Source organism: Saccostrea echinata, unplaced genomic scaffold, assembly GCF_033153115.1.
Source record: "Saccostrea echinata isolate AGI-Se365-2 ecotype Australia unplaced genomic scaffold, CSIRO_AGI_Sech_v1 ptg000012l, whole genome shotgun sequence".
In the NCBI taxonomy this organism is placed as follows: Eukaryota; Metazoa; Mollusca; class Bivalvia; order Ostreida; family Ostreidae; genus Saccostrea; species Saccostrea echinata.
This window is the reverse complement of record NW_026889761.1, coordinates 19,910,280-19,929,673: the sequence shown is the minus strand read 5'-3', so window position 1 is coordinate 19,929,673 and position 19,394 is coordinate 19,910,280. Positions and strand designations below refer to the sequence as shown.

Below are 19,394 nucleotides of genomic sequence, written 5' to 3'. Positions count from 1 at the left end.
AAAGAAACAACCTAGTAACAAAACTATTTGAAAATACTCTCAGCAATTGTAACCCGGAACGTTAATTATGACCATAATTTTAGTTCCGGGCTACTTTATCTTCGTAATAAAGTGGAAAAGAAACAATCTAGTAACAAAACTATTTGAAAATACTCTCAGCAATTGTAACCCAGAACGTTAATTATGACTATAATTTTGGCACAGGCACTTGGGGTATGAACCCCCTTTTTCCATTTTTTTTTTCTTTTTAAATCTGGGGTCGAGTCACCTTTTACCTATTTTTGTATTCTAATATGCACTATATGTTATCAATAATGTAACTCGTTTGTCTCTATATGCTGTTTTTAAATATACCGTTTTCGACTGATACATAAAAATATGTATCCGTCGAAAACGACCCCAGATTTAAAAAGAAAAAAAATGGAAAAGGGGGGGGGGGGGGAGTCCATACTCCAAGTGCCTTTGAATTTTGGTTCCGGGCTACTTTATCTTCGTAATAAAGTTAAAAAAAAAAAAACAGCCTAGTAACAAAAGATGTTTGAAAATACACAGCAATTGTAAACTGGAACGTTAATTATGACCATAATTTTGGTTCCGGGCTACTTTATCTTTTATTTGTAATAAAGTGGAAAAGAAACAACTTAGTAACAAAAATATTTGAAAATACTCTCAGCAATTGTAACCCGGAACGTTAATTAGGACCATAATTTTGGTTCCGGACTACTTTAACTTCGTAATAAAGTGGAAAAGAAACAACCTAGTAACAATGATATTTGAAAATACTCTCAGCAATTGTAACCCGGAACGTTAATTATGACCATAATTTTAGTTCCGGGCTACTTTATCTTTGTAATAAAGTGAAAAAGAAACAGCCTAGTAACAAAAGATGTTTGAAAATACACAGCAATTGTAACCCGAAACGTTATCTAATTTTTATTCGTATTAAATTAATTAATTTTCCTTCGTATGCGTAATAAAGTGGAAAAGAAACAACCTAGTACATGTAACAAATATGTTTGAAAATACTCTCCGTGGGTAGGACTTGCATCGAAGTTACCAAAAAGTGCATTTCAAGGCCTTTAAAACATAAAAAAAAAATCATTTAAAATTTTCTAAAACCTCGATTTAACTAAAATATTTGTCAAGAGCTAATTCAGTTTACCGCACTGCTTTTTTCACAATCAACATTGCTGGTCTTTACTTTTCATATTTCAACCTTGTTTTTTTTTTCTTCCTACGGTCTTTAAAAACAGCAACAACATAATTTTCATTAATTACTTGTGTTTGTTTATTCTAAGGGAATAAACCATATCGGTATGTTTTCATGTTTGTTTCATTGCAGAATAAACCACATATTCATGAAATATCCATTGTTAATTTATCACAAAAACTATATAACTATCTTCATCAGTGAATTATATTTTTTATGTTTGTTTATTTCTAATGGAATATAAATCATATTTTCATGCCAAGTGATAATATCTATGAGGAATGGAAGCCATGTATTCGAGGCTCAACATTGTGGAATTTGCAACACTTGTAATATCATTTAAACAGAGAATGCATCTCTCAGTCGTATACAATTATACCATTTTGTATTTAATTCTTTACTTTATCAGATTATAAAATTAAAATCTACTGATCAAATTTATCTTTGACATTGTGCTTCTTTTTAGGCTTTTGTAATCTCAGTCTAGTTTATCTTCTATCCTCTTTACCCGGGTCTGCGTTTATTTATCGAGAAATTCACACCTGACATGCACTTAATAAACAAAGGGACTTAATTTGCATGCATTAGATAAACAAAGCCTTTCATGCGACCAAATTTTATTCGGTGTATATGTATCAGAAAGCATATTTTACGATCTTTACTTGGGCTATTTATTCATCAGTTGTTCATTTATTTTTAAAAATGGCTGTACAAAAAGGGCATGACGCCTTATAAAAAGAACATTGCGCCACATGAAAATGGCATACCGCTACGCCATGCTTAATCCTCAAGGTAAAAACTACTTCTATGGTTCAGTGTTGAATGAAAACTGGCACATGTGGCAGATAATAATTGAGAGATACCGCGATTCGAAGATTGCAGCCATGGCCGGAACCAAACTTACAGTAAAATCCGGAACCAATATTATGATTTTAAGGTTCCGGCCGGAACGCGAAGTATCCGGAACGTAAATTATGCGACACCCCCACGGGGATTATATTGACATAATATCCCGCAATGGTGGTGTAATCTGGCATGTTCTAATGTGTAAGATATTATAGGTATTGCTGTCACTACACTTACCAATAACCAAGGAAAAGTTCAAACGCAAGGTAGTTTTATTTTTTATAATTGTTTGCTTTATAGAAAAAAAATCTTTAAAGAGAATTGTAATAGAAAAAAGGATGTATCTACTGGCCTATTATAATTGCGAATTTGTAAGTAGATAACTATACAAATGTGATGTATTACATTGGGGGGGGGGGGTCCTCCTCTATTGTAAACTAGATAGATTGCCCCCGCCCCCTTAACATATTGAATATTCACACAAACACACACCCCCAAAAAAGGAAAAAATATATATGACTACTAATGTTTGGTGTTTTTTTTTTTTTTTTGTTTACTAATCTGGAGATTTACCGATCTATTGAAATCGGGATCGGAAATCACACAAATAAAATTTAATAGAAATGAAAACAAAAGTTGGATCGAAATTTGTTTGCTAACTAAACAAAATTCATTTCTGACACAAGAGCATTATTTCTGCGAATAAAACAGAGCATTGAGCTGATGGAAAAGTTGGTGAGACGTACTCTTTACATTAGATATTCTTTATACACTTTAAACACTTTACCAGCTGTTTACCATGTTTACACTCTATCAAGTTTATGTACACTTTAAACAGTTAAACAGAAGTTCAACTGTTCATATTTTGGGTTCAGCAGTGAGTTCAGTTAAACTGATGACAGGAATTGGTATATTTGAAGAACAGTCTGTTTATCAGGAAAGTCCCTCGATAAAACACATTACCCCACCTCTGTTGATTTTTTGATGAAATCCTGGCTTACGATTGGTTGAAGTCTGTCACGTGAAGGGGGTGTATTACTTATACCTAGTCGCTTGAAAATCAATACATGGTCGATACGTTTATTGTTCATTTGTAACGTTCGAACAACTCGAGTTCACACGATTTGCTGAGTGTCTGTAGACAATGTTACAGTTAACTAATGTAAGTAACGAAGATGGAACCTTTTTCTCCCTTTACTGAAAGTCTTCAAAACTGTCAGTACGTTATTTTAGGAATGACTCTAATTCTTGGCCAAAGTATTCGAGTATAACCTGGTTTGGGTCAGTTTACGCTTTATAATCCGCGAAGCGGATTATAAAACAGCGTAAACTGACCCAAACCAGGTTATACTCGAATAATTTGGCCAAGAATTAGAGTCATTCCTTATAATTTAATTCTAAAATCATTAAACAACTGTGGGTGTAAAATTTCGTTGCTTTTTATTAGTTCAAATTTGCCGCTCAATAATACAACCCTAGTAACGGAAGTGATGGGAAGTGAGGGGAGGTAAAAACTGATACATAGTCCTAGCAGCCATGTTGTTTTGTTTACATTTGGTAAGATGCAAGTTACTGTTTGAAGTTAAAGATACATTTATTAAATCTGGAATTTTCCATGAATCCCGAGGACTGGAAATGAGAGGATTGCATGGATACAGACGATTCAGCTGGTTGTCAGGGGGGTGTGTCCCCATACCAAACCAGGTTATACAGAAATAATTTGTGTTCCTTTTTGGATATTAACCAATCAGAGGCTAGAATACAAACAAAATTAAATTATTAGCCTATAGCACGAAACACTCGCAAAACAACATTACGTCACACAACGTGACGTCATAATAGGCATTGTATGAGTGATGAAACATACATATAGTGAGAAAAACAATTTTATAAACCACAGACAATGTATAAATATTTTATCGGTGGGGTAAATTCATTACATAGTTTTGAAGTACAGGGTACGGGATGATACCTGGTTAGTAAATTCCATACCTGGCTCGGCTTTGCCTCGCCAGGTATGAAATTTACTAACCAGGTATCATCCCGTACCCTGTCACTAAAAAACTATGTAACTAATAATACCTTATCAAAAGTACTAGCTTGTCATTCCTACATTTATTGAGCTTGTAATCGTTTCCATTTGTTATGCTTTAGCAGGGGCCCACATACTATTAGTAATTATTAGTATATATTAAATTTATGTAAATCAGGAAAGGAGAAAATGTATGACTGGACCTGCAATCGAATCCGGGATCCCTGATCTCTAGTCAAGTGCTTTACCAACTGAGCTACTCCGGCAGATATCCATGGCCCAAACCATTACATTCCTCCCTCCTTAAATTGTCACAGTCTTCACCCTTGAAGACACAACCCAAGTTCTTATTTGCCCCTGGCAAGACTTTCACCTGCATGTTCAGGGGAGGTCAATGGCATCAAATTATGTAACAGGAAAAAATGTATGGCTGAACTAGAAATAGAACTCCAGACCCCAGCATCACTACTGATTAGTCATGTGCTCAACCAACTGACACTACTGACTAGTCATGTGCTCAACCAACTGACCTACCTAGGCCGATATCCACTGTCCAATTCATTTCACATGAAAATTAAATTTAAATATTGTGATGTGAAGAGGTGTAAATTATTTGCAGTTCTTGAGCACACAAAAAATTACAGCATAACTTATTGGGGGGAGGGGGGGGGGTCTTCAAGGGAAAAAATTGAATAGTTTGTTGCATATATAGAATATATTAAGGAGATATCAATTAGAAAGGTGAAGATAAGAATCTGTGATAAATCTCATAAATCACAACAATACAAAACTTGAAAGGGCATAAACACTGACCTCTAGAAATGCCAGAGGTGGGATCAGGGGCCCGTTTTACAAAAGAACTTACAACTAAGACCAAAATTTATATCTGCTTATAACTTTCTAATTTACATTAAATTAAAAATGGTTTTAATCTTTTTAAAAGGAACGTAGAAAGATATTTTTATGCTAGCAATTTTAAAAAGAATCATTAATTTTGAAAAATTTTACAATCATTTTAAGTTTTTGGTTTTCGTCGTAAGTTCTTTTGTAAAACGGGGCCCCAGGTGCCTAGCTGTACTAAAGAATCCCCTCTCAACCGACCACACCAGTTGTGAGTCCTCTGTATTGGTCAGGTAAACAGAGTACTATTAGTTACATAGTTTTTTAGTGACAGGGTACGGGATGATACCTGGTTAGTAGATTTCATACCTGGCGAGGCGAAGCCGAGCCAGGTGTGGAATTTACTAACTAGGTATCATCCCGTACCCTGTCACTAAAAAACTATGTAACGAATTTACCCCACCGATAAAATATTTATGCATTGTCTGTGGTTTGTAAAATTGTTTTTCTCACTAGGCCTATTATGACGTCACGTTGTGTGACGTAATGTTGTTTTGCGAGTGTTTCGTGCTGTAATAACGTACTGACAGTTTTGAAGACTTTCAGTAAAGGGAGAAAAAGGTTCCATCTTCGTTACTTACATTAGTTAACTGTAACATTGTCAACAGACACTCTGCAAATCGCGTGAACTCGAGTTGTTCGAACGTTACAAAAGAGCGATAACTCCGTATCGACCATGTATTGATTTTCAAGCGACTAGGTATAAGTAATACACCCCCTTCACGTGACAGACTTCAACCAATCGTAAGCCAGGATTTCATCGAAAAATCAACAGAGGTGGGGTAAAATGTAATCCATAGTCAAATAAAAACCTAACAATTAGTATGAAATACACAGGGTTGTCCCTAAGAATTAAAATAGCAGGGGGACATTTAAAAAGTAGAAGGGGGTCTGGGGTTCCTCCATTAACAGGGTGATGAGGGAGAACACCAGAGTAACCAGGGGACTACATCATTATAAGTGGGGAAATTCCCCGGCCCCCAGGTCTTGGGGACAACCCTGAATACAACTCAGGGATAGGTTGTATTTGAAAACAAAGAATTATAATTTGCAAACAAGGACATAGAATTTGCAAAATCCTGACTTTAAAAAAGCTTGTAGAAAGTTCTGTAATGGCAACAGTTGCAACTTATTTGTCAGTAGCCTGCCACAGCTAGAAATTGATCATACTCAGAGCATGCTCTTATATACTCCCACTGATAACCACTGAGCCAAAGTGCCTAAATATGAAAGATTTGTGCCAAAAAAAAATCTTAATTTGCACATTGATTACCTGGTACATTGAAGCATGTATTCCAATGGAAAAAAAATTAAACAATTCTGATTACGCAACAGCTAAATAGCCATTGATAGACAATTAAAACTAAAAAAAAATGTTTATGTAAATGCATGTATTCATAGTAAATGGTAAAAGCAAAAGAATTTTAGGGGTGACCATTATATTGATATACATGATTTTTATTTGTGCCACAGTGAGATGAAGAGATACACAAGAGAATGGAACAGAAGAAAAAAAGTTCAAACCCAAAACCCTGTATGTGGAGTGTTCAGACCGTTTGACCACCATGATTCAGATGATGATGATGACAGTGAGGAAGAGGAGGAAGAAGTACAGTTCCTCAGTTTTAAAGAAATCAAGTCCTCATTTAGTGGAGGAAAAACATTCCTCAAGAGGACGAAACAAAGAGGAATTAAAGGTATCTATGTATACGGGGGATTTGATCACAAAATGAAAAAAAAAATATCCATTTTAATCCTGCAAAAACCATGCTTATGTGTTATAGTGCAGTTTTTGGAATTGAACAGTTTAGTTCTGGGAATTTTGCATTACAAGACACACTATTCCTAAGAATGAGTTTTAAATATTTTTTTTTTCACCTGTTATATGATAAACAGAAATATACTGTAAATAAATGTAAAGTTGAAAGTACTGGTATGTCTTTGATTCATTTTTTTAACCTGCAATGACTTGGTGGTACATTTTTTAGACATCAAGATAGATATTTTATCATAAATTTAGAATGTCAAACATGATGTCATTAGTCTTCATGCAGATTTTAAATGTATGATCTCAGCTGTACACGCTTTTAACCCCCCACCACCATTGAACAGTTGGTTATTACTCCATTAACCAAGGAAATTGAAGGGAAAGTATGCAGTTGAACTTCGGTATCTCGAAAACCATGGATATGTTGAAGTGACTGGGAAGTCCTTGCCACGTATTTCTTAAGTATTTTCCCTCGATATCTCGAAGTTTTTCTCAGTCCCATCGAGTTCGAGATAACAAGGTTTGACTGTATTTCACTATATGTCATTTGTGAGCATGGTGAGTCAGTCTGTATTTTGTAAAATATGTCGTAGGGACATTGGTTGACCAGAGAAAAAGATGCCGAGTGGACGTTAACGCTGGATTTCATCTCATTGATCCCTGGTGGCGGATCCAAATTTTGAGAACAGATAGAAAGTTTGATGGCTTATCTCATCAGTCTGACATGTGTGCCATGTCTTACCAGCTCCTGGAAAAGGAGTGGGTGCTAAAGAATGGAGTCTTGTTCCAATTCCTTAACAAGTTCACGTCACAGGTGAATAAAAAGCAGGAAGACATAGAGAGGAGAGGTCAGCGTCATCATAGAATTCATGATTACAGCACAGATCCAGATGTGGAGGACTTCGACAAGTTTGTTTGGTAAAGATCTATGTGAAAGAATTATTTGAATTATTTTTAGAAATTTTACATTCCATTTAAAAAAAGAAACATCAATTGTATAGGAAAATAAAGGAAAAAAAAGAAATGGAAAACTGTAGATTTAAAGAACATTTTATACAGGGAAATTTTCGCCATGGTTTTATTTTCGCCCCTTTCGCCCTACTCTCAGGTGGACAAATTTAGAATGGGGCAAATTCAAAGAACACAGTATAATTTCTTAAAACTGTGACTAGGCAAATTTAAAATGGGGCAAAATTGTTTGCAAGTATAAAAGGGCAAAAATAACCCTGTATACAGTATTACAAAAGAATGCACACATATTTAATAATCATAAACATGAAGTATTTTTGTTTGGCTGTTTAGCAGTATGTTATTTTGTGGTTGTAGTAACACATTAGGGGAGCGGCACAAGTTGACCTTTGAGGATGTCTATGAACTTTTGGACAAGTTTGAGAACTACCTTCCTGAAGATGAGAAAGTAAAGGCTAGAAAGTTAAGGAATGCTGTAGATAGTGAAGGTAATTCTGTCCTTGGTGTAAAACTGCGTAATTACAAACAGTGTGGTATTGGTTAAGCAAATTTATTCTGTATGTAAACAATTGGGAAAAATGCATATATTCACAACCAACCTGCTTAAGTTGTTGTCCATGACAAAAGTCTGCCTTCATCTAGATAGAAGATTCATACTAGGGAATGTTGCAATGGCATCGGGGTGGGGGGAGGGGAGGGGGGGGGGCGATACATATATGGTTCATGTCTCAGCATGTTTATAAACATTATAATTAAAGAATGATTCATGTAAAATCCAGAAGGTGATCACATAGTTAATTACTCCCAAAACTACGAGTTACAAATAAAGGGCTAGTATGAGAATCAGCAGGATTGTATAAAAGTGTAAAGTTGATGTGCAGTGTGATCTAGTGTTGAGAAATGTTTGTGTTACAGAGGCCCAGCTGGTTTATAAAGCTTCAGAATTTCCTCTGATGTTTAGTTTGTTGCCTCAGCTTCTACCAATGCAGTTCCTAGATATCATCTGTATGGACACACAGGATCTGGCAGCCATGGAAAAAGATTTAAATGAGAGACCATGGGTGTTTGGCTTTAAACAGGTGAGTGTTTTGAAAAAAGTGAGTTCTATATCACAACTTTTTAAGGTTGATTAAAGCAGTTTAAAAAAAAACAAAACAAAAAAACATAACAGTGATGAAGTTTTCTTTACTCAATTGAAATAGTTAACAAAATATCCAAATTATTTTGATATACTAGATTTTAAGTAAGGACCACCACATCATTGGATGTGAAGCTCAGTGGAATTATTACGAGAAAGCAGGTCTTGCACAGCACCTACAACAGCCCTACAGAGATGGATTACTGATCTACGATTATCTTAAAGTCCAGACGAAAGAGGGCCACACAGGACTCAAAAGTCGAAAAATTCAAGAAGAAATGCAAACTTATATGTTGAATTACAAGGAGGCAATCAGTTTCCTTAAGAGGAATAAAGTGGTGAAGGAGGAGACCATAAAGGGGGTGGTCTGGATATTCCTGTATAGTCTGTATAAAGCAGAGGAGTACATCGCACAGGGGGTGACACGTCTCTTCCAGGAGCAGATGGAGGAGCAGTGGATTCTAGATGTTGATCTGGAGAGGTTAGTTCTATATATAGCCACTGAGTGTCATAAAAGGTCAACATACCTGCCCTAATGATCAATATGGATCTGGAGGTTAGTTCTATATATAGCCACACAGTGTCACAAAGGTTACCAGACATGTGTTCAGATGTGGTCAAATAAGCCTCAAGAAATTGGATCTTGAGAGATTAGTTTTGAATTGCCATTTGTAGTCTGAAATGGTTAAAAATCTCTTTCTATAATTATGATACCTGAATGCAAAAGAGTTGAATTATAGACTCTCTTTAAATGGGAATCGATTTGACTTTAATATCTTGGTACTGAAAATCACTTTTTATCGGTATTACAAGAACTTTCTTTTTGTGTACGTACATGAGACCAATTTCATTCTGACATGTTTTTGTGTTATCAAAGGATATATATATATTTCTCACTTATGAATACATTACCAAACTTTCTCATGAAAATAAAAGGTTGTGAAAATTTGATGATCTACAGTACATGTATTAAGCAAATTACTATTTATAAAATCTGATGATCGAACACCGTTTGATATTCAAAAGGAAATTTTTTTTTAAACATTACTTTCAGTGAAAAATTTGCTGGTATTCGGAGTGATCCTGACCAACTGAATGCTGCTAAATTACTGACCCAGCTTCCTGTAGTAGTGATTTCTGGGAAGGGTGGGTGTGGTAAAACAACTGTGGTTACAAAGGTGATGTCATCATGCCAGCAAAGAATTAGGTATGTTTTTCATTGAAGGCATTCTTCTGCTGCAATATATCAAAGTAGCTGTAAATGTATTATATGTAGCATGTATAATATTTGACAGAAATTGATTTTTTAACAAGTGAATTTAGATTTCATTCAGCACATTTCTGAATTTGCTAGATATTAATATACAGTTGAACTTCGGTATCTCAAAGACGTATATCTCAAATACCATGGATATGTCGAAGTCATTTTGAAGTCCCAACTACTTATTAAGTATTTTGTCCTGGATATCTCGAATCCTCGGTTATCTCAAAGTATTTTCTCGGTCCCTTGGAGTTCAAGATAACGAGATTTGACTGTATCTATATACATGTATAAAGACATTTAGCTAGGTACTTGATTTAGCTGATGCTGCCTAAAGTGTTAAAAAGAATTCATGACCAGATGTAATATTTTTACAGTATAATATATAGGATGTTTGGTTTTGAGTTTATTAATTTTCATGCAATAAGGTAAAGCTTTCTGCCTATTAATGTAGTAGTGCACACATGAAGTGATTAGTTTTGTCAGTTAGTGGCATTTTCTTGCAAGCAAGCAATTTCTTTTTCATAGAAGACTTGTTTGATATTAATTTTGATATGTAATGTTTTGAGCTTTCCATGTTTTTTTTTTTAAATTTTCTTAGTTCACCACATATGGAAGGCGAAGAAGATGTTGAAAAAGAAGAAAACTGTGTCCCACCCGAAAGTCAAGAGTTACCTCAATTACCAAGGATACTCTACACAGCTCCTACAGGCAAAGCTGCCAATTTACTGGGCAAGAGAGCAGGTGAAACAGGCTACACTCTCCATCAAGTCACCTACAGCTTTATGAGATATTGTCAGGAGAGAAAGGAGAAGCCATATCTGGAGTGGAGGTTTAAGAATGTGAACACACTTGTCGTGGATGAATGCTCATTGGTTGCCATAACAACTTTCCATAGCTTATTCAAAATGTTAGTAAAGGAGGCTAATCTCAGAAGAATCGTGTTGCTAGGAGACGTTAGACAACTGCCGTCTATTGAGCCTGGTAACTTTCTCTCGGACATGTTTGCTGGCCTGCAGAATCTATGGTGTGCAGTAGAACTAAGGACCAATCACAGATCTGAATCTCAGCTGATCATTGATAACGCGACAAGGATTTCTGAGCAGAGAACCCCGGTCTTTGACCCGGAGAGAAACTTCAAGCTTTATAGAGTGATCGCAGACAAGGACAATGACTATATCAATCAAGGTAAGTTAATTGTGATAAGATCTTTCAGATGGAAGCCTCTCCATTGAAACAAAAAGCTGGTTCTTTTAAAAATTTCAGTGGCTTTACAGAGCATCTTTTTCCACAGTTTTGAATTTTGCGACCATTAAAGCAGTATTCTCTCAAAGTTTTCATCTTTTCCAAATTGTTATTCTTTTATTGGTATTTTTCAGTGGTGCTTGAGGTACTAAGGAAAGAGAAATCCCTGCGGAATGATAAAACTTCACAGTTTGTTTCATTTAAAAAGTAAGTTCTCAAAAAAAAAAAAAATCAAATGTGCTGCATAGAATTGTTTTTAAAAAAAAAGGATGCACAATTTGTAGTTGGGAAATTGTTTTGTGCATAGAAATGTTTTAAAAAAAACAAAAAAGATGCACAATTTGTAGTCGGAAATTGTTTTGGATACTTTGAAATGGGACACAATTGTATTTTAATGTACATTGGAAACATTTAAATGTGTGAGAGTCAGTGTTTGAGGGCAACCAGTATTTTAATAGTTTGTATGGATTAATGTTGTGGGTAACTCATTTTTACAGAAGATTCGATGAACTGATGTGTTAAAAGTTATTGTTCATGGGGATGTTTATTCATGGGTAAGAGTGAAGGGTGATCCTTGAAATTGGTTCCCCTTAAACAATAATGATTCCAAAAAATCCAGAGTTGAACATTTACAGTAACAACTAAGGTACAGGCCCTAGGATCAGGAAACATCTTAAGCTTAAGTCAAAAAATGTATATTAATGCGCTGACATTATTTAGAAATAAAGCAGTCCAAAATGAAGATGCTTTTAAATTTGCATTAATAGACATAATGTTGTATGTAAATTAAGACTTTCAGTTTACAAGTAATGAACATTTTGTTGATAATCGAAATTTTTATCCAAGTCTGTTTCATGATCCTGGGGTCAGGTGTCCAAAAATTATCCTGATTTTAAAAAGTGGGGAAAAAAAATTCCTAACCATCCAGTTCTACTTATATTGCCACTGATTAAAATCTTGAAATATCATTGGTCGAGAAGAATACATGTACCATATAAAGCTATATCATATTGCCTACTGACCAAATATCAAATCGATACCCCCTCTGTGACCTGCTGACCAAATATTAAATTCCATATACTGTTTTCACTTGACCTTGCAAAAAGACTAATAACTAAGTCACATATGCATCAGACAACATCACAATGTTACCAATGGTTACAGAACACAACAAAAATTCCATTATATTGAAAAATCAATGAAAAAAGTTTCAGAACAAAACAAATGCATATTTTTCTGATCTATTGAATATCTAAATTTCAATGCACTTGGTACTTTCTGAAACATTACATGCATAATACTCAATGATTTAATATAGCAATCTGTGATTTTGTCATGTTTGAAATTTCAGGGAGGATATCAAAAAGGTAAATGAAGTCTGCTTAAAATTCTACAACAATCACCCACAGAAAGACAACAAAAAGAAACTCATATTTCAAGTGGGGGACAAAATCTGCATGACCAAAAATGGCCAGGTTTCTATGTATGAAGAAGATGGTGCTGTTATGAAACCAAAATTACTGGAACCAGAGAAAGAGGAAAACTTTTCTGAGGATCTAGAAATTTCAGGAGTGGGACAAGGAAATGAAACTCAGGATAATGGTGCATTTCGATTAACCCAGGAAGAAAACGAAAAGAAAGAACCAGTGAGAATTAGACTTTGCAATGGCGAGATCTTTTTCATTAAAGATGTAAGTCTGACTTATAAGTAATCTTTATTTCCCAAGACATACATCTTATAGCATTAATTCAATTTAACAAGCATATAAAACTGGATATGTGGCATGGTAATATGTAGTACATGTACATAATGTTTAATTATAACACATTTTAATAATATATAATTTGACCATATATATTATATAGACAGAAAATGAGTTTGTAACACTTTCAATTTGTTAAAACCAAAAACTTTAGTTTTTTATGGAAGCAATTTTAATCAAAGATGGTAAAAATATTTTGAAGTCAATGTAATCTTTTATTTAACATAACTTTAAATCACATTGTAACAACCAAATGTTTTGGAATACCTCCCCTTATGTTGTTTATTACAGTCTTGTCACTTTGATTTAAATTTTGCCACATCAGGAATCCATCGTTTTTTATAGTCTGCTAAATTCTTTCAAAATCTTCTCTTCATTAATCTGATTTTCATGAAACTTGAAACAAATTTAGAAAACTTTATAAGTTCTGTAAATGTTAATTTCACAAAAAGAAATATTTTCAAGAGCAACTTTTCTCTAATACTAAATAAATTAGGAGTAAACCTACAGTCTTATTACATACTTAGGTTCTTTCTTTTTTTTTAAATATTTCCTCTACTGAATCTTTTAGGACAAAACCATCATAGATAATAGTGGAAAAATTGAGCGCTACCTGTATCTGTCAAATGAAGACCCAGATGATGCAAGGGAGTTGTGGTGTGAATTCAGAGAACTCCGGAACAAGTGTAAAATCATACATGCCTGGGCAAGGACAATTCATACATTTCAGGTAGGTTTCTTAAATCTTACAAGCATGGTAAACGACAATCCGTACATTCCAGGTGGGTGTGTTATATCATACAAGCATGGGCAACAACAATCCATACATTTCAGGTGAAATATGCCAAAAGGTCATTTGTACTATTACACGTGTATTTTTTTAAGGCATGATAAACATTGTTAAATGAATCTCATCAATTATCAAGGATGTAATGCGAAGAAGTTAAAAATCATGATAATTTTTTTTCCCACTTGAATGAATAAATTATTTACTCTGTTATAAACTTGTGTTTTAAATGTTTTCAATGTAAATTTTTCTTAAGTTTGCAAATTTTGTTTAAATCAAGTCTGAGAATCAAGTTGAAATTAAATCAGGGTTAGATATCCAGCTACATACTGTCTTCTCTTTTCCAGGGATCTGAGACCAGCACAGTGGTGTACTATCTAGGAAGTTCTGTATCATGGCAGAATTGGCAGCACGTTTACACAGCAGTCACTCGCGGGAAAAAAGAGGTGTACATCGTAGGATCAGACATGGTCCTGAGTAAAGCCATCTCTAATAGACCAAATGTCAGGTGCACAAGTCTCCAGTACCAACTTAATAAAATTTTACCTGTAAGTCTTGGTTTATGTAGAAATAAACAAAAGCATCTGATTTTATCAATGTGCTAAATTAAGCAACTTTTTGTATTTATTTATTAGTCCTGTCAAAACATCAAACTACTGGTAATTGTAACAGAATTTTTTTGTTACAAATAAACTCTTAGAATGCACAAAATAAATGTAATAAAAACTCAAACAAAATCAGACAAGGGGAAAGCATTATATGGGGTTTAGAAATACTATGGAAAGGGCATAACTTTTGCCATTTTCGTAAATTTTGGTACATTTTTCTACCCAAAATAAAGAGGAAGTAAATTAAACTGTGTATAATGACATTGATAAATGCAGTAAAACTTTATACCCAACAAAAAAACATATTGCAGAAGTTTAGGCTTACTTCAGAGTGCCCTTGCCTCGTATCAATAAAATTTTGGGTATTAAGAGATTATCAAAACATAGGTTAAATTTTGTCTCTAAATCTTGAGGGATTTTTTTTTCAATATATTTAGTATTAATGTATGAAATGAAATGATCAATGTATTCTGAATCTCAATCTAGCAAGGGAAATTTCTGTATTTTCATTTAATCAATATCTATTAAAATATGCCAATATTTCCAGATTACAAAAAAAGTACAAAATTAAGTTCAAAGTATCCATTTCAAAGGTATATCATCTATGTGAAATAATGATCAGTTAAATTGTCTCAAAAAAAATTAAATAAAGATTATGCTTTCATGGAAAACAAGACATTTTGAATACTACAGTGAAATATTGGATATCTTTACAGAGTTATGCCCCTTTTCCATAGTAATTCCCATAGGTTATTAATCAATGAAAATTATGCTTTCCCTTCATCAGATTTTCTTAGATTTTTTTTTTTTGTTCATATTAGATTTCATTTATCACAAAATAATTTCTGCAATTAGTATGACATTGGGCCTATAATTTAAATAATTCTAAATTGACTGGATTGTACATGTAATATTTCAAGTTGTGAGTGCTATGGATCTTTTAAATTTCGAAAAATATGATCTGATTTTTGTTTCAGAATCGAGAGAAATTGAATCAGTCATTACGGGCTTTAACTGAAGATACAGAGGATTCTGTCTGTAACAACTCTCTTCCATACACGCAGACAAACAGTTTCTGTATGGACAAACCAGAGGAAGAGACGTTTACCAGAATAAAACTGTCCCCCTACAAACCACACCCTCAGAGCCCCAGGGCAGGACTTTCCAAGCCACCACCCACCCGAGCCTCAACCTGTTATCAGCCTAGACCTCTGAACTTTTCTTCTCATTCAATATCACCCATGGCATCCAGACTCAATGTTCAGAGTCCCAAGCCTTTGTGTCAGCAAGCTACGTCAACTCCATCAATCCGACAGACATTGAGTAACTTCAGTAATGTCAGTCCTGTTCAAAAGCAAGATTCACCAAATGTGAATAAAAGCTCAAATGAAAGTCAGTGGTCAGAAGTTGATGAAAGCTTGCTGCTTTTCTCTGAGGAACAACTTAGAAATGAGGCTTTGTTTGAGAACTGTGGTCCTCTGCCTGACGTTAAATCTGGTGTTGAAAATGACAAAAGGGAGGAGGCAGATTGGAAAAATGATGAATGTAAATCGGATGCCACTCAAAGTCCAGATGAAAATGATGAAATGGAAGAAGAGAACTTCAGTCTGGATGTCAAGAAAAATGGATTTACAAGAATAAAAGAGCAAAACAGACTACAAGATTTTTCCAAGAAAACAAATGAATCTGATAATGATGAAGAATCACAGAGTCTCTTGCAAAGCAAGGTTGCAGTAATGGATGACATGGAAGATGATTTTGATGATGCAGAGGATGAGGAATTGACAAGACTGTGTGAAGTAGCAGAGAGAAGCTTTGAAGATGACCAAAGAGAGAATGGTAATACATGTACCAGGTCTAATGGTGATTCTGACAGTGACAGATCATCCCCAAGTCTGTTGTCTCCACCTCCTTACAAATCAAAAAAGAAGATGTTAAAAAATTCTGAAGAAGGAAGCCACAACAGCTTTAGTTTATACAGATCTGGGACTGAGGAGCAGGGAAGGGATTTGTTAGAGGATTCTGATGATGGTACATCCTCGCCCAGCATTCTATCACCCTCACCAAGCCCCACTAAAAGATTCAGTGGAGAATCCCCAAGGGGACAGGTTACTCCAAAGAAAATTAAGATGGATCAACTGCAAAATCTCTCCTCTCCCATGCGCAGAAAACTTGACAATTTGAGTATGTCACAAGATTGATGATTAGATATGTTCTAGATTGACAAGGAAGCAGTAATTATGATATATTTTATTTAGTTTATACGCAAAAATTATTTGCTAAACATGTTACTGAATTTTTGACATGTTTTATTACCAGCATGAGATTATTTCATACTATGGATGTCATAAATCATCACTTCTGGAGTCTCATTATAAGTCAATGTGTTTTAAGGCTTTTTATTCCTCTGTTCTAAAATTCAACCAAAAAATATTGATTTTCATCATCAACAAAAGCTGTAGGTTCCAATAGAAAAAAAAGTTAAAGTATAAAGTGAGGCCTACTTTCTCAGAAATTAATTTATGTCTTAAATTGTGATACGGAGAAAATGAGACACAGTGAAAAGAAAAGGCAATATTTTGTTGTCACAGCAAAAATTATACATAAAATAATTATATAATATTAGAAAAAATAACGAATCGATGCTTTTTAAGTTGGAATATTACATTGTATTTTATATGTGTAAAAAAAGAGTCAATCAGCAAGAGTTACCTTTCTTAAATTATTCTTAATGTAAATAAAAATATAAAATAGCAATAACAATACTATTTATGGTACTTGGTAAATTATTCAAGTTTTCACATTTTATTTAAAATGATGAATATATATATTCTAATGTAGTAAAAGTTAAGAAAAGAAGAGTGCAGCTGTTTTGGGGTCAAATTTTTGTATGATATTCTTTTGAAGTTATCTCTCTTATCAGAGGGTTGTTATACCTTAAGGGCATGAATTGGGCAGGAATGCATCCCAGTATTTGTTATGTAATAGATGCTTTTAATCTATGATATATATTGAATTTGCAATTTTTCTATTTCCTCTGTTGAATATTCAGTGTATATTGTTAATACTCTTTATTGATATTATAAACAGTTTTGTCCTGTTGTGAAGAAAATAAGAGTAGAATTGCCTTGAAAATTAGGTTTTTACAGTACATGTATTGTTTTGTCAACATTACAAAAGATAGAGAAAAAATATATGTGGTAGTTTTAGATGGATAAAATAGTTAAGGTATGCCATGTAAATGTATATATGATATGTGAACAATGAATTAGATTTTTTTTTAAATCTACCTATGCAAGATACTTCTACAAGTTTTGTACAATGTAGTTTGAAAAAAAAATTCTCCATTATAAATTTATAAATTACAAATCTTCTCAATACAGTAAAACATGCTTGTAGCAAAGAACATATTTAATGAATTGATGCTTACAGTAAAGTGATTTTCATTTCTTGTGGCTTTAAAATATATTGTGAATTTAAAGGAGATAAGAAATTACATTCATAATGAAGCAAATTCATGCATCCCTGGCATTTTGTTACAAGTGTGTTTACTGTATGTGTTCAGTAGAGAATTTTAATGTGTTGGTAATTTTTAATATATGATCATTGAGTGATATCAAATAGCCATTTGACGTGTTCAGTATGTGTTCAAAAATTGCAAAATATTTGTTAATATTGTTAAAGTTCAGTTTGTTTGAGGATATACAGTTTATTCTGAACTTTACATATAATGTGTTCCTGAATTTGTATTCATTGCTTTTTGTACATCACAGAAGATCATAATTTTGGAAGAAAGAATAAATAGTTTAATAGTAATAAAGCCTTTTTATGGCTGTGCAAAAATGATTGATAACCAATTGATGAAGCCTTGACGAAGACATCTAACTGCTTGATTGGAGATGATGGGGAAAAACGAAGATTGCCTTTGACATGAGGTTATGTCATAGACCTAGGGACATTTGAGCATATTTAAAGTCACTGGTAGAAAAAGTGTATATGTTAATTCATGTTCTGTAATCAGTCCATAACTTTTTAATGGATAAATATTGGAAGCCCATTCTTGACACAAAGATTGCATGTGACTTAAGAATGTATCATGACCTTGATCTAGAGTCATTTCAGCAAGTTTAAGATTACTGGTAAAAAAAAAAATGTATAATTCATTTCTGGTCAACAGCTTTTTAATGGATAAATATTGGAAATTCATACTTCACATAAAAATTACATATCCTAATGGTATGACATGACCTTGATTCAAGATCACTTGTACAAGTTGGAGATTAATTGCCAAAAAAAAAAAAAAGCATAATTCCTGTGCTGGCCACATTGTTATGAAAAAAATTGGAAGTTCGTAATTAGCACAGATTGCTAACCTGTGGATGTGTCATGACATTGACACAATCATTTAGGCAAATTCAAGGTCACTGGAAGACAAAACGTAGGTCCATAACTTTTTAATGGATAAAACATTGGAAAAATTATGTATGACCAGAGGGTGGGCAATGACCTTGATTTAAGGTTATTTATGCAAGTTCAAGGTCACATTCTGAAAAAAAGACACATAAATTCCTGTTCTCAGCATAAGTTTGTAATGGAGAAACATTAGAAGCTCATACTTGGTATATATAGATTGCTTATGACCTACCATTGCCTTTACCCAAGATCATTTATATGTCACAGAAGAAGTACATAATTTGTGCCCGCATGTTCCATTGCTGTATAAGAGAGAAACCTTTGGGCACAGCAAGACATGAGATGAGCTAGTCACACATACCTAAATATTTTGACAAGGGAACATTCATTTTCTATACCAGTGTTAAAAAGGTGATGTTGTTTCATAAATTCGAAATGAAGCAAATAACATTTA

General features: G+C 33.8%; 1 protein-coding gene across 1 annotated transcript; it reads left to right on the top strand.

Moving 5' to 3' along the window:
* Positions 1–2,703: 2,703 nt before the first annotated feature.
* Positions 2,704–18,347, top strand: LOC133185503 (DNA helicase B-like). The gene is made up of 13 exons (XM_061320780.1): positions 2,704–2,791; positions 6,462–6,685; positions 7,350–7,674; positions 8,083–8,213; positions 8,641–8,804; positions 8,962–9,344; positions 9,918–10,070; positions 10,726–11,312; positions 11,504–11,576; positions 12,721–13,060; positions 13,704–13,862; positions 14,267–14,467; positions 15,505–18,347. The coding sequence occupies exons 2-13, from the start codon at positions 6,466–6,468 to the stop codon at positions 16,726–16,728; spliced, it is 3,960 nt and encodes a 1,319-aa protein (XP_061176764.1). The 5' UTR covers positions 2,704–2,791; positions 6,462–6,465; the 3' UTR covers positions 16,729–18,347.
* Positions 18,348–19,394: the final 1,047 nt, after the last annotated feature.

Excerpts from the sequence above, each read along its gene's own strand:
- LOC133185503 (XM_061320780.1), top strand. The coding sequence starts at position 6,466 with ATGAAGAGATACACAAGAGAATGGAACAGAAGAAAAAAAGTTCAAACC. Across the intron at positions 8,214-8,640 it reads GAATGCTGTAGATAGTGAAG|AGGCCCAGCTGGTTTATAAA; the intron begins GTAATTCTGTCC and ends TTTGTGTTACAG. Across the intron at positions 11,313-11,503 it reads CAATGACTATATCAATCAAG|TGGTGCTTGAGGTACTAAGG; the intron begins GTAAGTTAATTG and ends GGTATTTTTCAG.